The sequence below is a fragment of the Microcaecilia unicolor genome, chromosome 1 (genome assembly GCF_901765095.1).
Source record: "Microcaecilia unicolor chromosome 1, aMicUni1.1, whole genome shotgun sequence".
NCBI classification, from domain to species: domain Eukaryota; kingdom Metazoa; phylum Chordata; class Amphibia; order Gymnophiona; family Siphonopidae; genus Microcaecilia; species Microcaecilia unicolor.
The window spans coordinates 36,996,517-37,019,246 of NC_044031.1; the positions used below are offsets into that span (position 1 = coordinate 36,996,517).

The following is a 22,730-nucleotide window of genomic DNA, read 5'->3' on the forward strand; positions in this document are numbered from 1 at the left end:
TGCTTCCCCAAAACTGCAAAGCGAAGAAAACGCTGGTGCGCCACTCGAATGGGAATGTGAAGATACGCCTCCGTCAAGTCCAGAGAAGTTAGAAACTCTCCCTGCCGGACTGCAACAATGACCGACCACAACGTCTCCATGTGAAAAGAGGGAACTTTGAGCGCTGCATTGACTCTCTTTAGATCTAAAATAGGCCGAAAGGCATCCTCCTTCTTTGGCACCACAAAGTAAATTGAGTAACACCCCGAGCGTTGCTGAGCGGGCGGAACAGAAACCACTGCTCCCAGTCTGAGAAGAGGACGCAACATGTCTCATACTGCTGCTCTCTTGAGCCTCGAGTGACAAGGGGACTCCAGAAACCGTTCGGGCGGAGAGGTCTCGAACTCCAGGGCATAACCATCTCGAACCACTTCGAGAACCCACTGATCTGATGTGATGTGGACCCAGTTCTGGTAAAACTGACTCAGCCGAGCTCCTACACGCACCAGAACCTGGGTCCGCACACCTTCATTGGGCAAGCCGCCCCGAGGGCTGACCTCCCCCGAACGAGCCCCGGCCTCCGCGACGACTCCTGCGAAAGGACTGGGTGCGCTGGAAGAACCTACCTCTAGAGGCCCCACTAAACCTACCAGGCCTATACCGTCGAGCCTCACTAAGTCTACCTCGAGAGGAATTACCCCTAACTCCCAGCTTGGGACGAAAATCCGGGAGTCGAGGCACCTTTGCCTCACTAAGGCCTTTCATTAACTTATCCAACTCTTCGCCAAAAAGCCTAGAACCCTTGAAGGGAAGAGAACACAACTTAGCCTTAGAGGCCGCATCCGCGACCCAACCTCTTAACCAGAGAGCCCTACGGGCTCCCACTATCATAGCCATATTTTTAGCCGACGCACGCAACAAATCATACAGTGCGTCAGACAAAAAAGACGAACCCATCTCCAACTTGGCTAAATCCTGTAACCCCGAGGTCCCAAACTCCCCGGGATCATCCAGGAGCTTCTCGGCCCAGCGAAAACACGCCCGCGCCACCAGGCCCCCACACACCGAGGCCTGGAGAGCTAGCGCCGACAAGTCGAAGCTTTGCTTAAGAAATGCTTCCAATCTCCTATCCTGGGGTTCACGGAGTGCGGCCCCACCATCTACTGGAATAGCCGTCGCTTTAGTAACCGCTGTAACCACTGCATCTACCGTAGGAGCCTTAAGGGAATCCCTATCCTCCTGCGGCAGGGGATAAAGTCTCGCCATTGCCTTAGAAACCTTACACGGCGAATCTGGCGAATCCCATTCCTGGTTAATCATCTCCCTGAGATCCTTGTTCATAGGGAAGGTCCGTGCTCTACGCTGAATTCCTTTCACCAAGGGATCCTGCCCAGATTCACCTGAAGCCACCTCAGGATTAAATTTAAGGGTAGCTGTGACCTGATCAATGAGCTCCGAAAGCTCATCCCTATGAAAAATCCTAACTACTGAGGGATCTTCCCCAGGAAGGGAGTCCACCGGATCTACCGGACCCTCAAACCCCTCAGACTCTCCCCCATCACTAAATGGGCCTTCCGTGCCCACCTGAGACAGACATTCCTCATCCTCTGTCCACTCTATCCGGGGTCTTTTAGGCAGCATGGGACTAATCCCCTCCACTCCCTGGGGGGGGGCCCGATTTCCAAGCCTGGAACAGAGTCCATACAAACTCTGGAGGAAAGCTAACCCCTCCTGGACCCTCATTAGGCACTTTGTGTGTCCCCACGGGAGCAACTGGCTCAACCACAGAAGCCTCTGCAGATCGCGCTGAATTCAAAATGGCGGCCGTTCCCGCCGAAACTGAAAGCGCCGCTGCCGGACCCACTTGAGTTGCCGCTGCTAAAGGGGCCGTCGATATCGCCGGGACTTCCGCGGTTAATTCCGGGGGAACTGCCTCCAAATGTTTGGGCTCACCGCACAACTGACACTGACCGCCCGGCGATTCGATGCCCCGGCGCGAGCACGCGCGACAACAGAGTAGTTTGCCCGCCATAACTACAAAGGTAAAGCCAGCGCTTCCCCGTACCGGCCCCAATGTCAGACAAGCTCCAGAAACACTGCTCTCTCGCTGCTAGGACGGAAACGAACTCCCGTTCGTTCCGTACTAAATAAATAAATATATCTCCCTTAAAGAGACAGGAGACAAGTCTGGCAGCTGAAAATTGAAAGGCTCTCAAGGCTGCAGTACACAGACAGCAGCCGAGGCACAAAGCTGCCATTAACCCAGTACTGGAGAGCAGCACAGGGGGAGGGACCCGACAAAGCAGGTGTGACACCCCAGGGGGGAACTATTGGGCCCCACTGGACCCAGGGCCCCGAAGCACTCTTTTTTTTTTTTTTTGGCAAGCCACGTACAGGGTACTTAAAGGATAAAAATCTCCTGAAAGAAAACCAAAATCCTTAATCCCTAAAATCAAAGCTACCTCACCAGACTATTGAAGACTGCACAGGCTGTCCTTCTACCTCTGCTGAGACTGAGAAAATACTGGCTACTGTATGTACTGCACAGGTTATTTAGTCAGTGTTCAAAGCTCAGTGTTTTCTCAGTCTCCCTCTGCTGGTAGGAGTACATAACCCACGCGTCTTGACCGGTCTGGAGGGTCGCTGAGGAAATTGCCACTAACCAGCTAAGTAGGCACTTCACCCATACTCTGCTCCCAGCCCACCCCTCGGTTAGGAGATGGCAGTGATATTCAGCGATATAACCTGTTAAATGCCGCTGAATGTTAGGTGCCAGGTCGCTCAACGGGATTTAACCAGGCCCAGTTAAACCCTTTTGAATATCTATTTGTGATATAGTAAACAAACTTGAATTGTGAAAAACATGACCTAAGGAAGCACAGCTCCTCCTGTCTCCTACCTTCACAGTACCGGGCTCCCGGGAAAAGGCTGTCAGAATCTGAGTCAAGGCACCTCGAGCCTTGGCCTCCAGAGTCTCTTCTTTGTAGATGTGGTCTAGATCTGAGCAGCGGCATCCAAAAACCAGAATCAGGTCGCCTGGTTTTTGCCCTGAAGTGAGAAAAAAAAGACACTGCAGGTCAGAGAGCAGTAGGGGCCCTGTCTCCTGTTCCAGGACCTGGCACTGTGGATTACACAGTAGTATGACTCCATATCCTGTCCCTTGGCCTCACACTGCAGGTCATACAGCAGCAGACATTTGTGTCTTTTTGTAACAGAGATGAATCGTGGGACATCCCTCTTCCAGCCAGTCTCTGTGCTGTGGGAAGGCCCAGTCAAGAAGGGGCCCCCATGAACTGTTCCCTCTAATCAGTGTGTTTTTTTCTAGCAGAAAAGGTGCTGGTACTCAAATGCCAGGCCACCCTTCAGGAGTGGGGTGATCAATGAGGGACCCACCCCATAATAGCCAGTAAATGCTAGAAGATGGGGTGAGCCTGATGGCAGTGGTGGGGTGGCCGAGGAATGCAACATTAAAATGAAAGGATGGAGGAGAAAGTGAGAACTTGGTGTGGGACTGATGGGGGTGGAGGGGAAAATGGAAAGAGACAGATACATAAGTACATAAGTATTGCCATACTGGGAAAGACCAAATGTCCATCAAGCCCAGCATCCTGTTTCCAACAGTGGCCAATCCAGGTCACATATACCTGGCAAGATCCCAAAAAAGTACAAAACATTTTATACTGCTTATCCCAGAAATAGTGGATTTTCCCCTAGTCCATTTAATAATGGTCTATGGACTTCTCCTTTAGAAAGCCATCCAATCCTTTTTTAAACTCCGCTAAGCTAACTGCCTTTACCACATTCTCTGGCAACGAATTCCAGAGTTTAATTACACGTTGAGTGAAGAAATATTTTCTCCAATTCGTTTTAAATTTACTACATTGTAGCTTCATCGCATGCCCCCTAATCCTAGTATTTTTGGAAAGCGTAAACAGATGCTTCACATCGATCCGTTCAACTCCACTCATTATTTTATAGACCTCTATCATATCTCCCCTCAGCCCCCTTTTCTCCAAGCTGAAGAGCCCTAACCACTTTGCTCAAAGGGAAGTCGTCCCATCCTCTTTATAATTTTCGTCGCCTTTCTCTGCACCTTTTCTAATTCCACTATATCTTTTTTGAGATGCGACAACCAGAATTGAACACAATATTCGAGGTGCTAGATGGTCAGCTAGCCTGTGCACAGAAAGAGAGAGAGAAAGAGCATGCGAACCTGAGAGACACACGGATAAAGAGAGAGAGACAGCATGCGAACCTGAGAGATGTCCAACCAGGCAAATTCAGCACAGAGAGAGCATGCAAACCTAAGAGACACACAGACAAAAAAGAGAGAGAGAGAGAGAGAGAGGTCCAACCAGGCAAATTCAGCTAGCTTATCTGGAGAAAAGTACAGTCAGAGTGTGGGCCAACTGAAAAGACAGTCTGTTTCTCTGGGTCTGTATCTGTCTGGATATGGTGTATCTTTGTATTTCTGGATCATCTATTTTGGTGTGGTGTATCTTCATCTTTCTGTAACTGTCTTGTTGTGGTGTCTTTCTCTCTCCATCTTTCTGGGTGTAGTGTAAATTCTGTTCCAGCATTTTTCTACCTGTTTGTATATCATTGAGGAGAGGAGGAAAGTAATGCCCTCTCTTCCCTCCCCACCAATCCTACTGAATCTTCAGAGTGTACAAAAGGAGCTTCAGAGTATTGGGGAAAAAAAATCAAATTAAAGGGTCATGGATTTGATATACTGCCTTTCTGTGGCACAATTCACATATATACTGTCTCTGTCCCTAGTGGGCTCACAATCTAAGCTTTTGTACCTGGGGAAATGAAAGGTTAGCCCAGTTTCCTAGGTTCTTAGCCCACTGCACTAACCGTTAGGCTACTCCTCCCAGGGCCGGCCCAAAGTGCTGCCTGAAGTGGAGCCTGCGTGCCGCTCCCCCCCACCCCCCCAGCCAAGATGCTGCCCCCTGGCGCTTTACCTGGTCATGGTGACTTTCTAAACCCGGCAGTGCTTCCCATACGCTGCCCTGCCGCTGCTGGCACCTGCCTCTTCCCTTTACTGCGGCTGCCTGAGCGAAACAGGGAGTTACTTCAGTCGGCCGCAGTAAAGGGAAGAGACGGGTTCTGGTGGCGGCAGGGCAGCATATGGAAATCACTGCCACTGTCCGCTTCTAAAGAGCACCGCCTGAGGCCCCCGCCTCAGGTGGCCTAATGATCAGGCCACCCCTGACTCCTCCACAATACTTGTGAAGCTGCAAGAAAAAAAAAAAAAGCTTTAGCAAGCTTAGCAGTGTGACTTGTGATAGTCAACTGTAGCAAATGGCTTCCTTTGGTCTGACAAGTCTTATGTGCCATGTTGCTCAGAGCTGCTGCTGCTTCTGGCGCCTGGGTTTGGCCTTTCCTGATACCCTGAAGCTGCAGGGGGTTGTTTCTCTCTGTTACCTCGGACTGGAATACTGAGTTGCTCCTGCAGGCTCTGTGTTTTCTTCAGTTTAAGGGCTCTACTTTCCTGTGTGGCTGTACCACCCACAGGTTATGACCATATTTAATGATCGCAGTACCACAAATGTCTTGTGCATGAGTGAAGAGCTTAGGCTGTACATATATGTCATCCAGAGGGTCATTTGCAGTGGTGTGCTGGAGCCGGCTCGCAAAAGCTGTTTTTTAAAAAGTTTTTAAGAATTTTGGGGAGTCGATTGTTAAAGTAGGGCCCCCCTGTGGCTACTTTAACAACTGCTTCCCAAAGTATTGGCTTTGGCCCCCTCCTGAACTCCCTTTTACTTTGCTGGTGGGGATGCCGAGCCCACCAGCCAAATAAATATCTTGCTGCAGCTCTCTGCTGCTTGTTTATTTATGTATTTATTTATTTATTGCATTTGTATCCCACATTATCCCACCTATTTGCAGGCTCAAAGTGGCTTACATAGTTTTGTTACACACAGTTAATCCTGGATGTCAAGTACAATTATTGTTGTGCAGAGATTAATTAAGGAAAGAAGTAGAGAGAAGAAGGAAGGAATTTATTAGGTATAGTAGACGATGGGTTTTCAGAGGTGGATTAGTAAGGTTCTGGGTTTTCATTGTAGGCTTTGTTGAAGAAATATGTCTTGAGGGATTTGCAAAAGATAGTTGTTTCGTTGATTGTTTTCACGTCTCTCAGGTCTCCGGTTTCCGGCTCTGAGCAGCATGCCGGGACTTCTCGAGCACGAGTGTGCGTGAAAAGTCCTGGCATGCTGCTCCGAGCTGGAAACAAGCAACGGGGAGCGACGACAGCCCATTTGGCTGGCGGGGGCTCGGCATCCCTGCCAACAAAGGTATGCCTAGCACGCTTGCATGGAGGAGGGGGAGAGAGGAATGCATTGCTCCCCTCCCTCCCAAATTGCAGGGCTGGCTACACCTGGAGAAAAAGCTCATTGTTAAAAATTTACCAGCACATCACTGGTCATTTGCTATATGCTGTAGTGCCATAGCACCCCAGCAACTTCTGTTTTATATACCTAATTAAGACATTATGCTGAAACATGGCTATGTATGGTTATTAAATAAATGTTTGTAGATTTTATATTTTGATATTCTCGGTGTTACATATAATGGATCAGATATTCAGCCTATAGCAGGCAGGGATTTTACAGACAGCTGTGGGTAGATTAACCCCAGAGATTCTATGCCAGGCCATGTCCGGATACTGGCATTGAACATCTGGGGTCAGGCACTACCCCGGACGTTATGTGGCCAATATTCAGTGCCAACACCCACAGAGCTAAGTGGGCAAAGACAGGACTGCCTTTTGTGGGGTCCTAGCTGTCTGCCTAGCTATGTAGGCACCGCCGGCTCCTTCCTGACTCTGCCCATGGACGTCAAGAGGTGACTATCATCAGCCAAGCCTGTTCTGCCCGGTTTAAGTATGGAGGAATCTCTCCTGCTCTCTTAAACCATGCTAAGATTGACCCCCAAATTTGTTATTTTTCATTGTTAATTGACTGCCCATCCCCTGCTGCCTTGCCCTCGCCCTTGTTTCTGGCTTTAGCTAGCCTTGCAAGAGTTTCACCTCCTTTGTCCTCTTACTCTTCTGTATCTGGGGAGCATTGGGTGGTAGGAAGGAGCAAGAAGGTTCAGTTGCTCACTGGGGAGTAACCCTTTAAGTGAGAAAACCAAAGCAACTGTCAAAGTGTGGCCTCCAAGGGCAATATTAGGCTCATCCCATGAGCATTTGCCCCAGCATATGGGTGGGATCTAGTTTTAGCTAATCAGGACACAGATGACTTCCCTTGGACTTTTAGTACAAGGAATTTGATTCAAGCTTTTCAAATGAGAATAGGATGAATGATGGGGGGGGGGGGGGGGCAGGAGAGGCAGTGGAGGTCTGATAGTTCAGTGCCACCTTGCCCCCACAGACCTCTATTCAAAGAGCTCAGCTTCCTGCTTTTTGCTCATGCTGCTCCATCAGGATCATATCTCGTCCCCTTCTCCATTCAAATCCCCTCTTTCCTTCATCGCATTAACTTTGTAACACACCTTTTGTTTCAATGTCATGGAGTCGCTGCTGCCAGAAGCCCCTGAAAGGGGCGATTCCAGTTCCGGGTCCCACTAAGATACAAGGAACACTGGGGTCGGAAGGCAGCCGGAACAAGGGGGCTCTGGAGAAGAAATGAAAAATGGTTTATTCTGTGTTTATGCCACCATTATTCCTCATGCATGATGATACTGACCATCAATCCATCTGCTTACTGTACCTATGTAAAATCCACCCTTGTTTAACATGCCACCAAATGAGTTTGAAGCACTTGTGCTTCTCAAATTCTATGGAAAAGATTTCAAGTTCACTTGAGAAAAAAATTAAATAAAGACTGTTCAATATCAATATAACACTTTCATTTACTCATATAACCATCATCACCCATCCATCTGCCCACCTAGTCATCTGTTGTCATCTATCCATTCATCTGTGTGTCTACTCGCCTACCTGTCATCCATCTATCCTTCCACTAGCTGATCTAATCTCATCATCCATCTATGCCTCTACACATTTGTGTCACCTTTCCATCCTTCCATTTCATTCATCTATTCATCTTATGTCATCAATCTATCCAGTTGAATATCTACTCATCTACCTGTTATCCATTCACCTTCTACCTTGTTCATCTACTCATCTGGTGTCATCAATCTATCCAGTTATGCATGTACTCATCTACCTGTCATCCATTCATCCATCTAACTGCCAACTGTCAATTAGTTTACTTGTCCATCTAATCATCTATCTACTCTTCTACCACCCATTCATTTGCATATTTGTCCATCTAATCATGCTTTCTCATTCATACATCCATTCAATCACTTGTCCATCCAGCTATCAGTCTCATTTATTTACCCTTCCACTGAGCCATCCATTCCTCTGTTTTCCCATCGATCATTTAACATTTTCAAGGCCTGTGCAAGGCTTATTAGAGTCCTAGGCAAGCTTTCTGCCTTGCACCCCCTCTTTCAATTAACTGGATTCCCCTCCCCCCCCCCACTTGAGATTTTGATAATTAAACCCATGATGATCACCTCATCACCACCCTTCCCAGAACAATCCCGTAAGAATACATAATTGGATATCATGGGCCTGATAGTGAGTCGATGGCGATCAGCGTTTTGCTGACTGCTGCTAGTGTTAAACCTGGAAATTCAATGTTGGGTCAAGTCCTGGCGCTGACATTGAACTTCTGGGTTTACGGAGCCGGCTAACACAAGTGGCTAAGTGCGATATTCAGCACTTAACTGGCTATGGGTTACTGAACAAAGATAGGACTGACTTTTATGCAGTCTAATTTATGCGGTTAACCTGGCCAGTTAAGTGTTGAATATCGGCACGTAACCAGCCCAGTGCTAACTCCGTCCCCAGAATAGCCGTTTTTTCTAGTCCAGCACCAACTGGTTATTTTCAGTGACACTAATTGTTTAAGTGCCACTGAAAATTAGTGGTTAGCCCTATGAAGGCCGATTTAAGCAGCCAAGAGCTGTTTCTGGCCAGTTAAATCATTTTGAATATAGACCCCCCCCCCCCCCCCCCCCATACTTTTAAATATGCGTTGGTTAAGTAAGCAGAAAGGTGACTATTTTGGTGCTATTTTATGAGAAGTGACTGTGACTTGATAAAATATATCAGGGGTGGCCCAAGGCAAAAAGCCTCCCGAGGCAAGGATGAGATGCTGCCGCCGCCCCCCTAGGCCACAGTTTGGCATCTCCCCCCTTCTATCCTCCAGACCATTCCCCCGAGTTCACCCTCTTTTTCCATTTTCCAAAAGGTGGCAGCAATTCCCAAACACTGCCCTGCCGCCGGTACCAATCTCTTCTCTACTGTGGCCTACCTCTGAGGAAACAGGAAGTTGCATCAGAGAGGCGGGCAACAGTAAAGCGAAGAGGCCGATGCCGGCGGCAGGGCAGCATATGTGAATTGCTGCCGCCGCTGCCTTTTGAAAAACAGAAAAAGAAGGTAAACTCGAGAAAGGGCGGTGGAGGAAAGAAGGGAGAGATGCCGCTCCAGGACGAATCCCCCTGATTCTACATATGTATCAAGTCCCATATGGTGCACCCCCAAGTTGAATGCACATTTTAATTGCATAATGATCCGTTAACTTGAGTAACGAACCGTTAACTAGCAATAACTGGGTGCTAACATCCAATTATTGCAGTTATTTAGTTCCAATTTGGATCTGTGTGCACATCTTGCTAAGCGATCTTCTATAAAAATCTACGTGCAAATCTTTTAGCGTGCAACTGAAAAGGAGGCGTGGCCACGGAAGGAGCATAGATGGGTCAGGGGTGTTCACTAAAGATAAACGCAGTATTACAGAATTTGGGGGATCCACGCCCAACGCACGAGTCAGGATTTACACCAGGTTTCAGTGGATGTAATCTTCATGCCCAAAGTTGGGTGCATATCCCAGTGCTATGCACTATAAACAGCGTGCAACTTGGGAGTGCCGTTTATAGAATAGTGCTACGTGCAGATTTTGGGCGCTCAAATTTGGGCTTCATTTTCTGAATTCGCCCAATGCCAGTCACATGGGTAGCCAGACCTCACGGTGGGAGGGGGGCCATGAGCCTGAGGTGGGGGGCACATTTTGGTCTGCCGTCCCCCTTGATGCCTCACCGCCGCCCTGCCGCTCCTCCCACCGCCCTGCTGCTGCCCCCCCCCCCCCCCCCCACTGCTGCAGCAAATACCTTGGCTGGCGGGGGCCCAATCCCTGCCAGCTGGACCAGTGTTGTCCAGCACTGGTCTCAGGCACCTTTTTCTGTGCTTTTTGAATTGGTTACTAGTCTCCAGCCAAACAGAACAGAGATGAATTCGGTCACTTTAAAGTGGAGATGAAGCTGAAGCTGGTTGCAATTCTTGGTGAGCAGACATATGTGTCTATCACAACAGACGGATAGCCATCCCATGAAAAATATTACATTGGCGTGACAATCCATTGGGTTGCCTTCTCTGCTCTGTTTTCCCCTCACATCCTGCATACTTCTTTTAGTGAAATTGAGCATGCTCAGTTTCACTACAGGAGCGAGCTGGATGTGAGGGGAAGACAGAGCAGGGCAGGCAATGTGGCGGTGCCGGAGACCGGCACAGGACAACACTTCAGCTGGTGGGGGTTGGGGACCCATGCCAGCAAAACCAGGGGCCCAGAGGAAAGTTGGGGGGCCCAGGCCCCCATGTAGCTATGCCATTGATGCCAGCACTTCTATATCTGGCACATACTAGGTGCCTCAATTCTATAATGGCACCTAGGTAAGGACATGTGTAACTTACATAAGTTTTGCGTGTAACTTGGCGCCCCCACCCACAGCCCCGTCCATGCTCCACCCACATATATGTCCCTCCCCCCTTGCAGTTACGGTCCAAGAAAACAAACAGGGAACAGATCTACAAGATCCAGCAGATCGCAAAAAAATACTCAAAAAATGTCCAATTTATTCACTCCTCTAAGGTACAACGTGAGTCCACTTGGTCATCTGCTTTTTTCTTTCTCACGCCCGCTATCCGGAACTCACTTCCCCAATATCTAAAGTTAGATGACTCCTACACCTTCCTTGAAACCCTATCTTTTCAACTTGGATTTAACATTCATCTTGGTTGGATTTCTGCAGCGGGGCGGGAGGGGGGGGGGTGTGGAGCGAGATGTTTGTGAACTGCTTGATCGGTCTTGAGTGAGTGTGCTTTCCTATGGCGTTTCTTTTCTAATTTTAGCTCATTTTTATTCTTATTTTAATCTATTGTAAAAACCGTTTTGATTTGAGTTCAAGAGAAGCGGTATAGTAAATTCAATAAACAATAAATGATAAGAAGTTAAAAGCCCGACACGGCCATGTTTCGCCCTCTCAAAGGGCTGCGTCAGGGGCTTGTAACAGAACCCAGAGGTGCTGTCACAGAATTTCACCCACTGGTTTTAAACAACTTTTCTCCAGAAAAGCAGCAGCAGTGGCAATAGCACAGGCCCGATCTTATAGATTAGTGACTAGCACACTTAGGCCCCTAACTGCCAATTTTCGAATCATTATGGAATTGCTCTTTAGGCATATAAATCAAGACACTGTCCAGGCTCTGTCCAAAGTCCTCCCCTGTGTATGTGCAAAAATAGCTTATAAAATGATCCTCACATTTAGGCACATTTAGGCTGTGAAGGCCCACAGATAAGAACATAAGAGTAGCCATACTGGGTCAGACCAATGATCCATCTAGCCCAGTATCCTGTTTTCCAAATAGTGGCCGAACCCAAATTGTGGCAGCACTCCATACTACAAATCCCAGAGCAAGCAGTTGCTTCCCATGTTTGTCTCAATAGCAGACTATGGACTTTTCCTCCAGGAATTTGCCCAAACCTTTTTAAAATCCAGATACACTAACCACTGTTACCACATCCTTTGGCAAAGAGTTCCAGAGCTTAACTATTCATTGAGTGAAAAAATATTTTCTCCTATTTGTTTTAAAAGTATTTCCATACAACTTTTTTTTTGTTACATTTGTACCCCGTGCTTTCCCACTCATGGCAGGCTCAATGCGGTAGGCAATGGAGGGTTAAGTGACTTGCCCAGAGTCACAAGGAGCTGCCTATGCCGGGAATGGAACTCAGTTCCTCAGGACCAAAGTCCACCACCCTAACCACTAGGCCACTCCTTCACTCCTGAAGTTGTTTAAAACCAACTTCAAGTGTCCCCTAGTCTTTGTACTTTTGGAACAAGTAAAAAATTGATTTACGAACTATATCAGTTTTACAGAAAAAGGAAAAGGAGAAAGGTTCCCCTATGCAGTGTTGTATAGTAACTAAGTTCATGTAACTAGTTACTGTACTTAAGTAAATGTTTTGTTACTTTTAACTGTAAAGAAGTACAGGAAAATTTTGTTACTTTTACTCTTACCGATGTAATAATTTTACCAATTTTTACTACTTTTACCTAGTTACTTCTGATGCTTGCAGTTAAAAGTAAAAAGTAAGAGACCTAATGACGATTCCTCCATAAACCAAATGAAACAGCAAAACCTGGAACAGGATTTTGCAATTGCAAACCTTGTCACAAACAGTGGATCATCTCATCTTAAATGTTGGTGTTCAGGGAATATAGCCTATGAGAGCAGCAGAATTGTCTGTGCTTTTTGAACTGGTTACTAGTCTCCAGCCAAACAGAACAGTGATGAATTCGGTCACTTTGAAGTGGAGGTGAAGCTGAAGCTGGTTGCAGTTCTTGGTGAGCAGACATATGTGTCTATCACAACAGACGGATAGCCATCCCATGAAAATATTACATTGGGGTGACAATCCATTGGGTTGATAGTCTGCTCGTCTGGCCTTAAGACTGAAGAGTTTCCATACATTCGACATTCTTGCATCAGTTCTTGAAGATGTTCAGATTTTGACATCAGAACAAAAATAGTTAGGACAACAACAGACAATGATTTCAACTTTGTGAAAGCCTTCACTGTAATTGGACAGCATGACAATGATAACAAAGATGAAGATGTAAGTGATGAATTAGCAATGTAGATGATAACGACAATGATGATGATAAAGCATTCTTTGTTATAAGGAAGTCACCTGTTTCAGGCAGAGATTCCTTTGATCAATACCAGCAGACCCAGTCAAAAGACAAAAGTAATATTGCAGTCTGGCCCGATTTGATGGAACTTTTTATCAGACCGAACAATCCACTTCCTGATAATACAGTTTTGAACGTCTTTTTAGCGGTGGTGGATTAAAGACTCACAAGCGCATTCACATGAGTGACAGTTATTTTCAAAATTTAGCTTTACTAAAAGTGAAGAAGATTGAATTGTTGAGCAATAAAATTGTTGGGATTAAAATGTTAACAATAGTTGTATTCGCTGTACTTGAGGTACTTTTACTTTTTACTCAAAAAGTATTATATTAGGCAGTAACTTTTTAACTTTTACTTAAGTAGATTTCTTAATGTGTTCTTCATTGTACTTTTACTTAAGTGTTAAGATATACATTTATTTTTACTTTGACTTAAGTACTTTGACCTAGTACTTTGAACAACACTGCCCCTAGGGACACATATGCCCAATGTGCCTTCAGAAACCAGCCTCACCAAGAAAATAGGCAGGCACAGACATTCATGCCTGCTTTGAAGCAGGACCAAACAGTCCATGTAACATATCCAACGTATCTCATAACTTGCCCCAGCTCTGCTGCCCAAACTCTGCCCCTGGGGAAGCAGAATGTACATGTAGAATTTTGAAGTCTACATCTGTCATTTTGCCTTTTTCTCTCAGAAAGAGGAAGCACAAAAGTAAGCAAGTACTTTTTCTCTTGAAAAGTAGCCGTGGACCTTGTACATAGGTAGGCTAGCAAAATTCACCTCATTTCCACAAGCTGCTAAGAGTTTTTATCACCATGTACACTTGTGTTGCTCTATCAGTGATGGTTATTAAAACATTAGATTGTGGAAATCATTCTCACCCCCTTACGAAGCAGGGCACATGTTCCTCAGGCTTAATCTGGTCCAGCCAGGTGGAGCACACACCATAGTGCAGAGGACCTCTGCTGTCTGAAGAAAGGAAAAAAAGAAAAAGGCAGAGCAGATGAGAAAAGCACCAATTCCAGGATGGCAAAACAGGGGTGTTGTGGGGAAGGACTGAGGTGAACTGGAAGGTAGAGCTGTGGGGGAAGGGGATTGGTGTAGTTTGCCTGCTAACTTTGGTGGGGAGGAGGAGGAAAAAGGCAAGGAAAGCATTAGAGGTTGACCAAATTTCAGTTTCAGCACCAAAATCTGGGTTTGGTCATGCCAATTCCAATCTGAAAATGGCTACCGGGACCACCCACGGCAGTCTCGGCAGCCATTTTGACCGAGGAACAGGCAGGGGGCAGGAGCAACTGGGCATCAGTACTACCCGTAAAAGGCCACTAGACCACCAGGGCATTTATTGATAAGCCCGGGAAAAGTACTTGGGTGGTGGGGGGGGGGGGGGGGGGGGGGGGGGGGAGGTCGGCCCGGCAGGAATCATTCTCTCTGCCTAATGGCATAATGGTTAGTGTACAGAGTGGAGAAGTGGCCTAATGGTTAGTGCAGTGGCCTTTGATTCTGGCAACCTATTGCAGCTCCTTGTGACCTTGGGCAAGTCACTTAACCTTCCATTGCCACAGGTATAAAAGATTGTGAGCCTTTTAGGGACAGAGAAAGTACCTGCATATAATGTGTACAGTGCTGTGTATGTCTAGTAGGACTTTAGAAATGATTAGTAGTAGCAGTCCAGGAGTAAACACTCACCCTGCCAGGGGGGAGAGGAAACGCCATTATTACCAAGCTGCAGCAAAAAGGGGCCAGTGCTGGCATCGGCACATGTTTTACGTGTGTACTGAGGCCCCCTTTTACTGCAGGTGGTAAAAGGGAAGTCTCGCCTTCCTGCAGGAAATGGCCATGCAGCAAGTAAAGCACTTGCTGTGAGGCCATTTTTTTTTTTTTGGGGGGGGTGCCCTTACCGCCACCCATTGAGGTGGTGGTAAAGGCTCCCACTTTAACCCAGCAGTAACCGGGCAGTGATTACCGCCGGAAATGACAGCGTGCTAGGGGTGGGAAGTACCACTGGGCTGCTGCAGTAGCCCAGCAGTACTTCCTATATAGCGAGCGGTAAGCCGGCGTTGGGCTTACCACCGCTTAGTAAAAGGAGCCCACAGAAAGGTCTGGCTCAGGTCTGGAGAAATGTAGACTCACCTTGAGTCCGAAAGGACACCACGGCAATGGTGAGGTGTATTTCATTGGGGCAGACCTCGAGGGATGAGCTGATGGAGTAATATCGAGGTTGAAGGAGGGGCAGCTGAGTAAGAAGAAGCGAGGAGGGGAGGGACACCGATGGAAATTCTTCCAGAACCTCCATCAGCGTCGGGCACTGGAACCACTTCCATTCCTCATACAAGCGAGCATACTATAACAGAATCACACCAAAGTCAGACAGTAGAGAAAGGGTCGATGGATGGAGGTAAGTGTGCAGAGCCAGGGGCATAGCCAGACCTTGGCGGGAGGGGGGTCCAGAGCCCAAGGTGGGGGGGGGGGCACATTTTAGCCCGACCCCCGCCAGCCTGTCTTCTTCAGTGCCGGTCTCCGGCATGTTCGCTGATCTGTGCTGTGAGTCGACGTCAGGACTCACAGCACAGATCAGCAAATGCGCCGGAGACTGGCGCTGAAGACAACTAAGGCTGATGGGGGTGGGGACCCCTGCCAGCAAAGGTACCTTGCAGCGGGTCGAAGTAGAGGGGGGCCAGGACTAAATCTGTGGGGGCCATGCCCCACTAGCTACGCCCCTGGTGCAGAGTCTTTATGGGTAAAGACAGAATGGGAGAAGAGGAAATGTAGGATGGAGGGCAAAGTTAATAGATATTAGTGATGTGTATTTCTTTGACACAATTTTCTCATGTCATTTTATATCAGTTTTAATCCAAATGACAGGAAACCCCCCTAAGTTTTGTGTTTTTCCTGTATCATAAATAGTGTGCACTATTTATCACATGGAAACAACAAAATAGACCAAAATGAAAATCTGTATATATGACATGGGAAACTAAATGAAAGGAAATGTCTGCCCTGCATACCCCTAACAGATACAGGCAGTGAATCGATAGATGAATAAGGTGAGCTTGTGGATTAATGGAGGACAGATAAAATATGGACCAGGATATGGGTAAATACACTGGGCAGGTGGGTTACTGACAAGGTGTATGTGATTACTTGGCGGACAGAGAACTGATATACAAATGGAGAGCTCCATAGATGGTACACAGGCAGAATGGGTTCCCAAAACCTGCTTTTGGGGTCATAACCTATATGGGCTCTTATTTTCTCTCTCTTTCAGAGTTCAAGCTTTAAATTAGGATTCTTATAGAGCCAGGATTTGATACATACATGGCTATCCTGGAAACATCTTTTGCCGGCTTCCTGCTTTTTAATATACCTAAAAAAAATTTTTACTATGCATTTTTTGCCTCCATTGCAATCTTTTTTTCAACGTCCCTCTTTGCCTTCCTTAGCATAAGGAATGTCAAGTCAAATGCAAAGTGCTGTTTCTTCTTCCTATTCAGCTTCCTTGCACCTACTGTTACTCTATTTCCCACTCTGTATATATTCCGGAGTTGGTACTCTCCTCTCCGGAACCTGTAAGCCACATTGAGCCTACTGTTATGCGGGAAAATGTGGGATACAAATGCAATAAATAAATAAACCACACCCCAGGACTCAGCTAGACTCGCTGGCTTTGAGAAGATTCCTAAGGATTATACATGAGACACATTGCATCAGTTCTGAGAAACCTGACTAATGTCGTGTATATATCTCATCAGGGACAGACTGACAGGGCTCGGGTCCCCGGGCAATAAGGGTCATGCCCCCCCTCCCCCCATCCCAACTTTCCATCTGATAGATTACTGGCTCTGCATCTGTCATAATATTTCTAAAACACACTTTAGCCAAAAACCTGATGTAGAAATATACAAAATCATTAAACCATGCTGAGCCAGGGTATACAATTTGGCATGATCTGCATGTTGTTGTGCTTTCTAAATGCTACTGAGGCTCAACCCTTTTTTTCATTTTCGACACACCTGACGGATGACGCTGAGATATGTGACACACTGCATGCATCACCCTCACGGACCTTTGGTCTGACCCGTATAGCAGTTCTTATGAGTTCAATGTACATCGCTCCGCATCCACAAGAATCCAACCTTTTCCCAACAACAGATGCAGATCAGAACTAGGAAATTTCTACATGGAACTCATCATACAAAAAACAAAAAAAAAAAGACATGCTGATTCTCATGTCCATCTGAGGAGTAGCAAAAAAATCTCTCCCAGGCACATTGTGAAATACAAAACCTGAAAAAATCCTAACTTAACGTAAATGTAGCAAACATGTCGTATGATAGTAGAAATACCCCTATGAATCAAGCAAGAACATTACTATGAATAGGCAGCACTATAACCATTACACTGGGCCCTAAAACACCAATATACCATTCCCTCACTGCACCTGTCTGACACACTGATCTTTCCCTTTTAGCTCTTTCCTTCTTTTTTTTCTTTTCTGCCTCTCTGTCCACTCAAGCTTCACCCTCTTACCTTCTAGTTCTCCATCTCCTATTTCCTTTCACCTTTCAACTTTACATCTCTTCTCCCCCATATCTCTCCCATTTCTGCTCTCACCCTTTCCTCAGCCTCCTATTCCATTGTCTTTCATCTACTCCCAATACCACATTTCTACCCTCTGTACTCACTGTCCTCCTCTCAGTCATCACCTTGACAACCCCCACCCATGGCCTCTTCCATATGGTTCTAACATTCTCAGAATTGCCCCTTCCCCTGCATCCTTGTAATCTGATATCCCTTCCCCTCCACCACTGTCCTCACCCATGGTCTTGCATGTTTCCATCTCTCTTCTTTCCTTCCCACTGTCCAGCATCTCCCCTCCCCTCCCTTCTGCCCCCAGGTCCAATATATCTCCCTCTTCTTCTCTCCCTCCTTCTGCCCCCAGGTCTAATATCTCTTCCTCTCTCCATCCACCTGTCCCTAGATCCAACATCTATCCCTTCTCTCCCTCCCTCCCTCCACAGGTCCAACATGTCTCAAACTTCCCTGGGGTTCAACATCTTTCCCTCCCTCTTCCTCCTCTGAGTTATTTCTCCCTCTCTACTCCCTCCTTCCCCACCACCCCCAGGCCCAACATCTCTCCTCTTTCTTCTCTTACCCCATCCCATCCCTTCCCCTCCACCCCTGGGTTCAACATGTCTCTCTCTTTTTCCCCTCTGCCCCGGGTCCAACATGTCTTTATCTGCTTCTTCTCTGCCCCGGGTCCAACATGTTTTCATCTCTTTTCCATTCCCCTATGTATAGCATCTCTCCCTTTCTGTTCCCTCTTTCCCCAGTGCCCCAGGTCCAATATGCTTCCATCTCTCTTCCTTCCCTTACCCCATCCCACGTGTCTAATCTATATCCTCCTTTCCCTTCCCTGGATCCAACATATCTCCATCTTTCTTCCTTCCCTTCCTCCTCCCTGATTTAACATCTCTCCTCTCTGTTCCCTGCTTCCCATCTCCATCTCTCTTCTTCCCTTTCCCCACTCCACGTGTCCATCATCTCTCACTCTGTTTCCCCTCCACCCCCCCGGTCTGGCACTACTCATTTCTCTCAACTTCTCTCCCCCCACAGCCTGACATTTTAAACCTTGTTTCTGTGGCAGAACAGCAGCAGCATTGATTCCCTTCAGTGGGACATATTCCCTTCAGATGGTCATATCTCTTGCATATTCATTTGGAATCTCCTGAAAACCAGTATAGTTTGATGGCTCCCGGGATCTGATTTGAAATCACTGTCATAGGTGGTTGTAACAGGTGAGGCAGATCCCTGTCAGAAGATCCTGGTTTTTACTAAACCATCAGGCTCCTGTTGCTGATGGCACCCTAATTCCAGGACCAAGACCTTTTGGCCGGTCCTGCTAACATCCCAGTGCACTGTGGTTGATGTAGACCTTGCTTAAGTCTAACATCAGCACCACAGACCTGAGAACCCGTTCCGAAGAGTGTGGCAGAAAGCCAGGACTGTTTTGAAGTCTCTCTCCAGAATTAAGTCATGACCCTCAAATTGAAGTAGAAAGACCGCCCCCATTCCCTGCATATGGGTTATGTATGCTTACAGAGTTGGTTAGGGTGAAAGCACAGCAGTGTTCCATCAAATACCTGGCTTAACCTCTAGCCGTTGACTCTCTATGGGGTTTTCAGCCAGCGTGGCCAGGAGCTGTAGGAACTGCGGGGTTGGTGGGGTGGTGATGTCCAGGAAATGGGTCAGAGCCTGGAAGAGGGTGCAGGTGGTAGGAGGCGGCTGTCTGAGACCCATGTGCCCTTTCTCCGGACTCTGCTGAATGGACGCATACAGAGAACATGTGAGTCACAGGCAGTGTACTGTGCTGCAGGCCTACGGGGTAACCACTACCTCTTCTACGTGAGCACCGCCTCCCACGCTATGGCAGCAAAGAAGCCAACTTTTCAAAATGATTGGGGTTGCAAACGACTCTTCTCTGCCTACAGTGAAGAGCTTGGAGTGCTCAAGTGCTCCCTGCACCCACAGAGATGACAGACCCAGCTAATATACCTGTCTTCCTTGAAAACAAGAGGCAAACTAAAAAAAGAGCCCTTACCCTTTAAAATAAGCGACAGAGATAGGGCTGCCACCTGACTCCATGTCATAAGGAACAGGCTAGTCCAGTTCTGGTTTTACCCTATCGACTATGTGGACTCGTAATTCTCATTTTCTCATGTAATAGATCAGAATTGCAGGGTCATGCATGTATTAGGGTAAAACTAGGACTGCATTAGCCCATTCCTTATGACATGGAGTCAGGTGCAAACGTACTGAGAGCCCCCTCCCCTACACTAAATTAGCTCAGACCAGTGGTTCCAAAAACCTGTTCTGGGGGCTGCTCAGCCAGTCAGATTTTCAAGATATCCACAATGAATATTCATAAGAGAGATTTGCATGCAGTGATGAGCCCTCAGGCCCGGTTTGGGAACCACTGGCTCAGACTGAGTGAGCCTCTCTCCCTGTCACAGGTGCAGCCTGAGGGAGTCTGGGGAACTGCTGAGATTAGCCCAGACTGAAATACTAGTGGCAAGGCACTAGTACTGACCAAGCTTGCCCCAGAGTTGCCAAGTTACCCATGCCAGGAGGGAGACTTTTTGGCCTGGGCTTGGTTTTAAACTTACATCCCAAAGTAGTGTCGTAGTTGTAGTCTATGATTCTATCCATTGAGATCAGTGCTGCAGGTCACGTAATGCACCAGGATGAGGTTGGCAGAAATCCAGGACCTGCCAAAAGGTCTCCCTCCTGGAATGAGTAACTTGGCAGCTCTGTTGCCCCCTGAATCGATCTGCTCTCAAAGATGCGTCTGAAACACTTTCCTAATGGCTTGTAGCAAACTGGAAATGAGCTGAACTAATCAAAACTAACTTAATCACCATAAATGTATTCGTTTACATGTGATGCCAAGTTAGTAAAGAGGAGAAAAAGACCTCAATAGTCACCGCGTGGCAGCAGAACAAATTGTGTACTCAGTGCCCGCATTTCTATGACTCCGTTCTTATCATTGGTCAAAAAAACTCCACTGTGAATGAATATAAGTAGGTGTGACTGGTTTTCAATATTACATAGAAATTGTTTAGTCTAAATAATGTTACTTAGTTAAATATGCCCAACGGGCATAACATTATTTAGACTACTCAATTTCTATGTAATATTGAAAACCAGTCACAACCTACTTATATTCATTCACAGTGGAGTTTTTTTGACCAATGATAAGAACGGAGTCATAGAAATGCGGGCACTGAGTACACAATTTGTTCTGCTGCCACGCGGTGACTACTGAGGTCTTTTTCTCCTCTTTACTAACTTGGTATCACATGTAATGAATACATTTAGCAGTGACGTAGCGGGGGCGGCTGCCACCAGGGGCGGATCGCCGCTGCACCCCCCCCCCGGGTGCAGACCAACACGACACCCCCCCACCGGCATGGACCCCCCCACCAGCATAGCGCCACCCCGACACGGTCCCCACCTGTCTACGAGCTCCATCCATCTGCAGCGCTGCTGTAAAAATCGCTTCGTCGGCCCTTCCCACACTCACTCTGTCCGCCCTTGAGGAAATAGGAAGTTACGTCAGAGGGTGGGACAGAGTGAGTGCAGGAAGGGCCGACGAAGCGATTTTTACAGCAGCGCGCAGATGGATGGAGCTCGTAGACAGGTGGGGACCGTGTCGGGGGGGGGGGGGAGCGCTCGCGGGGGGGGGGGGGGTGGACGGATGCACCCCCCCCACGTTGACACCGAGGCGGACGCCCCCACCGCCCGCCCTTGCTACGCCACTGCATTTATGGGATTAAGTTAGTTAGTTTTGATTAGTTCAGCTCATTTTTAGTATCATACTTACCTTTGCTGAAACATGTCCTGTGTGATCTGTATTGTAGCAACTGGAGCCAGAGTACTCAATTTGACAAGAAAAATATGGCAGGAGAGAAAAGCATCACCACGAAGGCTCCAGAGGGCCTTTTTACTAAAGAGAGTGGCACAGCAATGAGCGTGCCATGCATCAATCCGGAACTACCGCCGGGATAACCGCAGGAGCCTGGCTGTAGTTCCCCCCTAGTACGCACCATTTCCGTGATGCTGCCCTGGTTACTGCCAGGTTTAGTGCAGGAACCCTTACCGGCCGCCACCTCAATGGGTGGCACAAAAGTGCTCCAAATGGCCGGGTGCCACACAGCAGCCATTTCTTGTTGAGAAAAAAAAGACAACCTCTTACCCGCTGCAGTGAAAGGGGGCCTCGGGGCGCATCAAAAACACGTGCTGACGCTATCGCAGGCCCCCTTTTACCACAGCTTAGTAAAAGGACCTCTAGGTTTGTAACAAGACCCCCCCCCCTCCCAAGCTGCACAGTGCACAGGAAGCCACCACCTCAGAGGGCTTCGTGCTGCTCCTGACCCCGTTCCTTCACTTTGTGACTAACCCCCAGGCTCTGTTTCCGTGTGGGGCCCTTTTATTTTTGTAGAATTGTTGCTGGACCTCTGTGGCTCACAATCAATGTGCCAGCCCTTCCCCAGACGTCTGCAGGCATCCTAGCTGAGGAAAGGGCCCCTCTTCTGCTCTGTTTATCTACACCCACACACTCCCTAAGTTGATAAGGAAAGAAAAACATAGGCCAGACTTTCCTTCCCTGACAGACTCTCACAGCATAGTGTATACACTAAACCTGGGCATCAGGGCCAGGATTACGCTTCCAACCTTTCAGAAGTTTTGGATTTTACATTTATCAGAGTTGCCGAGTACCCAGTTCCAGGAGGGATATCAGACCAGTCCTGGATTTTTGAAACCATCTCTTTTGTATTACGGGACCTGCAAAGCTGATTTCAGTGGCTATAATCAGGGACTACAAATACCCACACTGCCTTTGGGATGCAAGAGCAAACCAGGACTGGCCCTGGTCAGGGGGTATGCTTTTAGGGGGTCTCGGTCTTAGTGTTGTTCTATATTACACTGATGGAAAGTTTAAAGTGTTCAAATGTCAATTTTCCTATTTGTTTTTGTAATTTATTATTTAGTGTTTCTGAGCAAATAAAAATTATTACTTTTTAAAAACAAAACACGATGGCCAGAAAGTTTTCTCACTGCTTTGGTGACTTGGCAGCTCAGGATTGTTTTTTAATTCAACATTTAATTAATTTTTTTTTTTTTTTTTTTTT

The 22,730-nt window shown here is 47.3% G+C and overlaps 2 protein-coding genes across 2 annotated transcripts in view; one reads left to right on the plus strand and one right to left on the minus strand.

The window, feature by feature from the left end:
• Positions 1-22,730, plus strand: part of ATG9B (autophagy related 9B) — a 250,985-nt gene that overhangs the window by 196,945 nt on the left and 31,310 nt on the right. The gene's annotated exons all lie outside the window — the stretch shown is intronic.
• NOS3 (nitric oxide synthase 3) overlaps positions 1-22,730 on the minus strand; it is a 235,114-nt gene that overhangs the window by 10,701 nt on the left and 201,683 nt on the right. Inside the window, 1 exon segment of the mRNA XM_030195595.1 lies at positions 2,879-3,027. Within this exon segment, the coding sequence (XP_030051455.1) occupies positions 2,879-3,027 (149 nt within the window).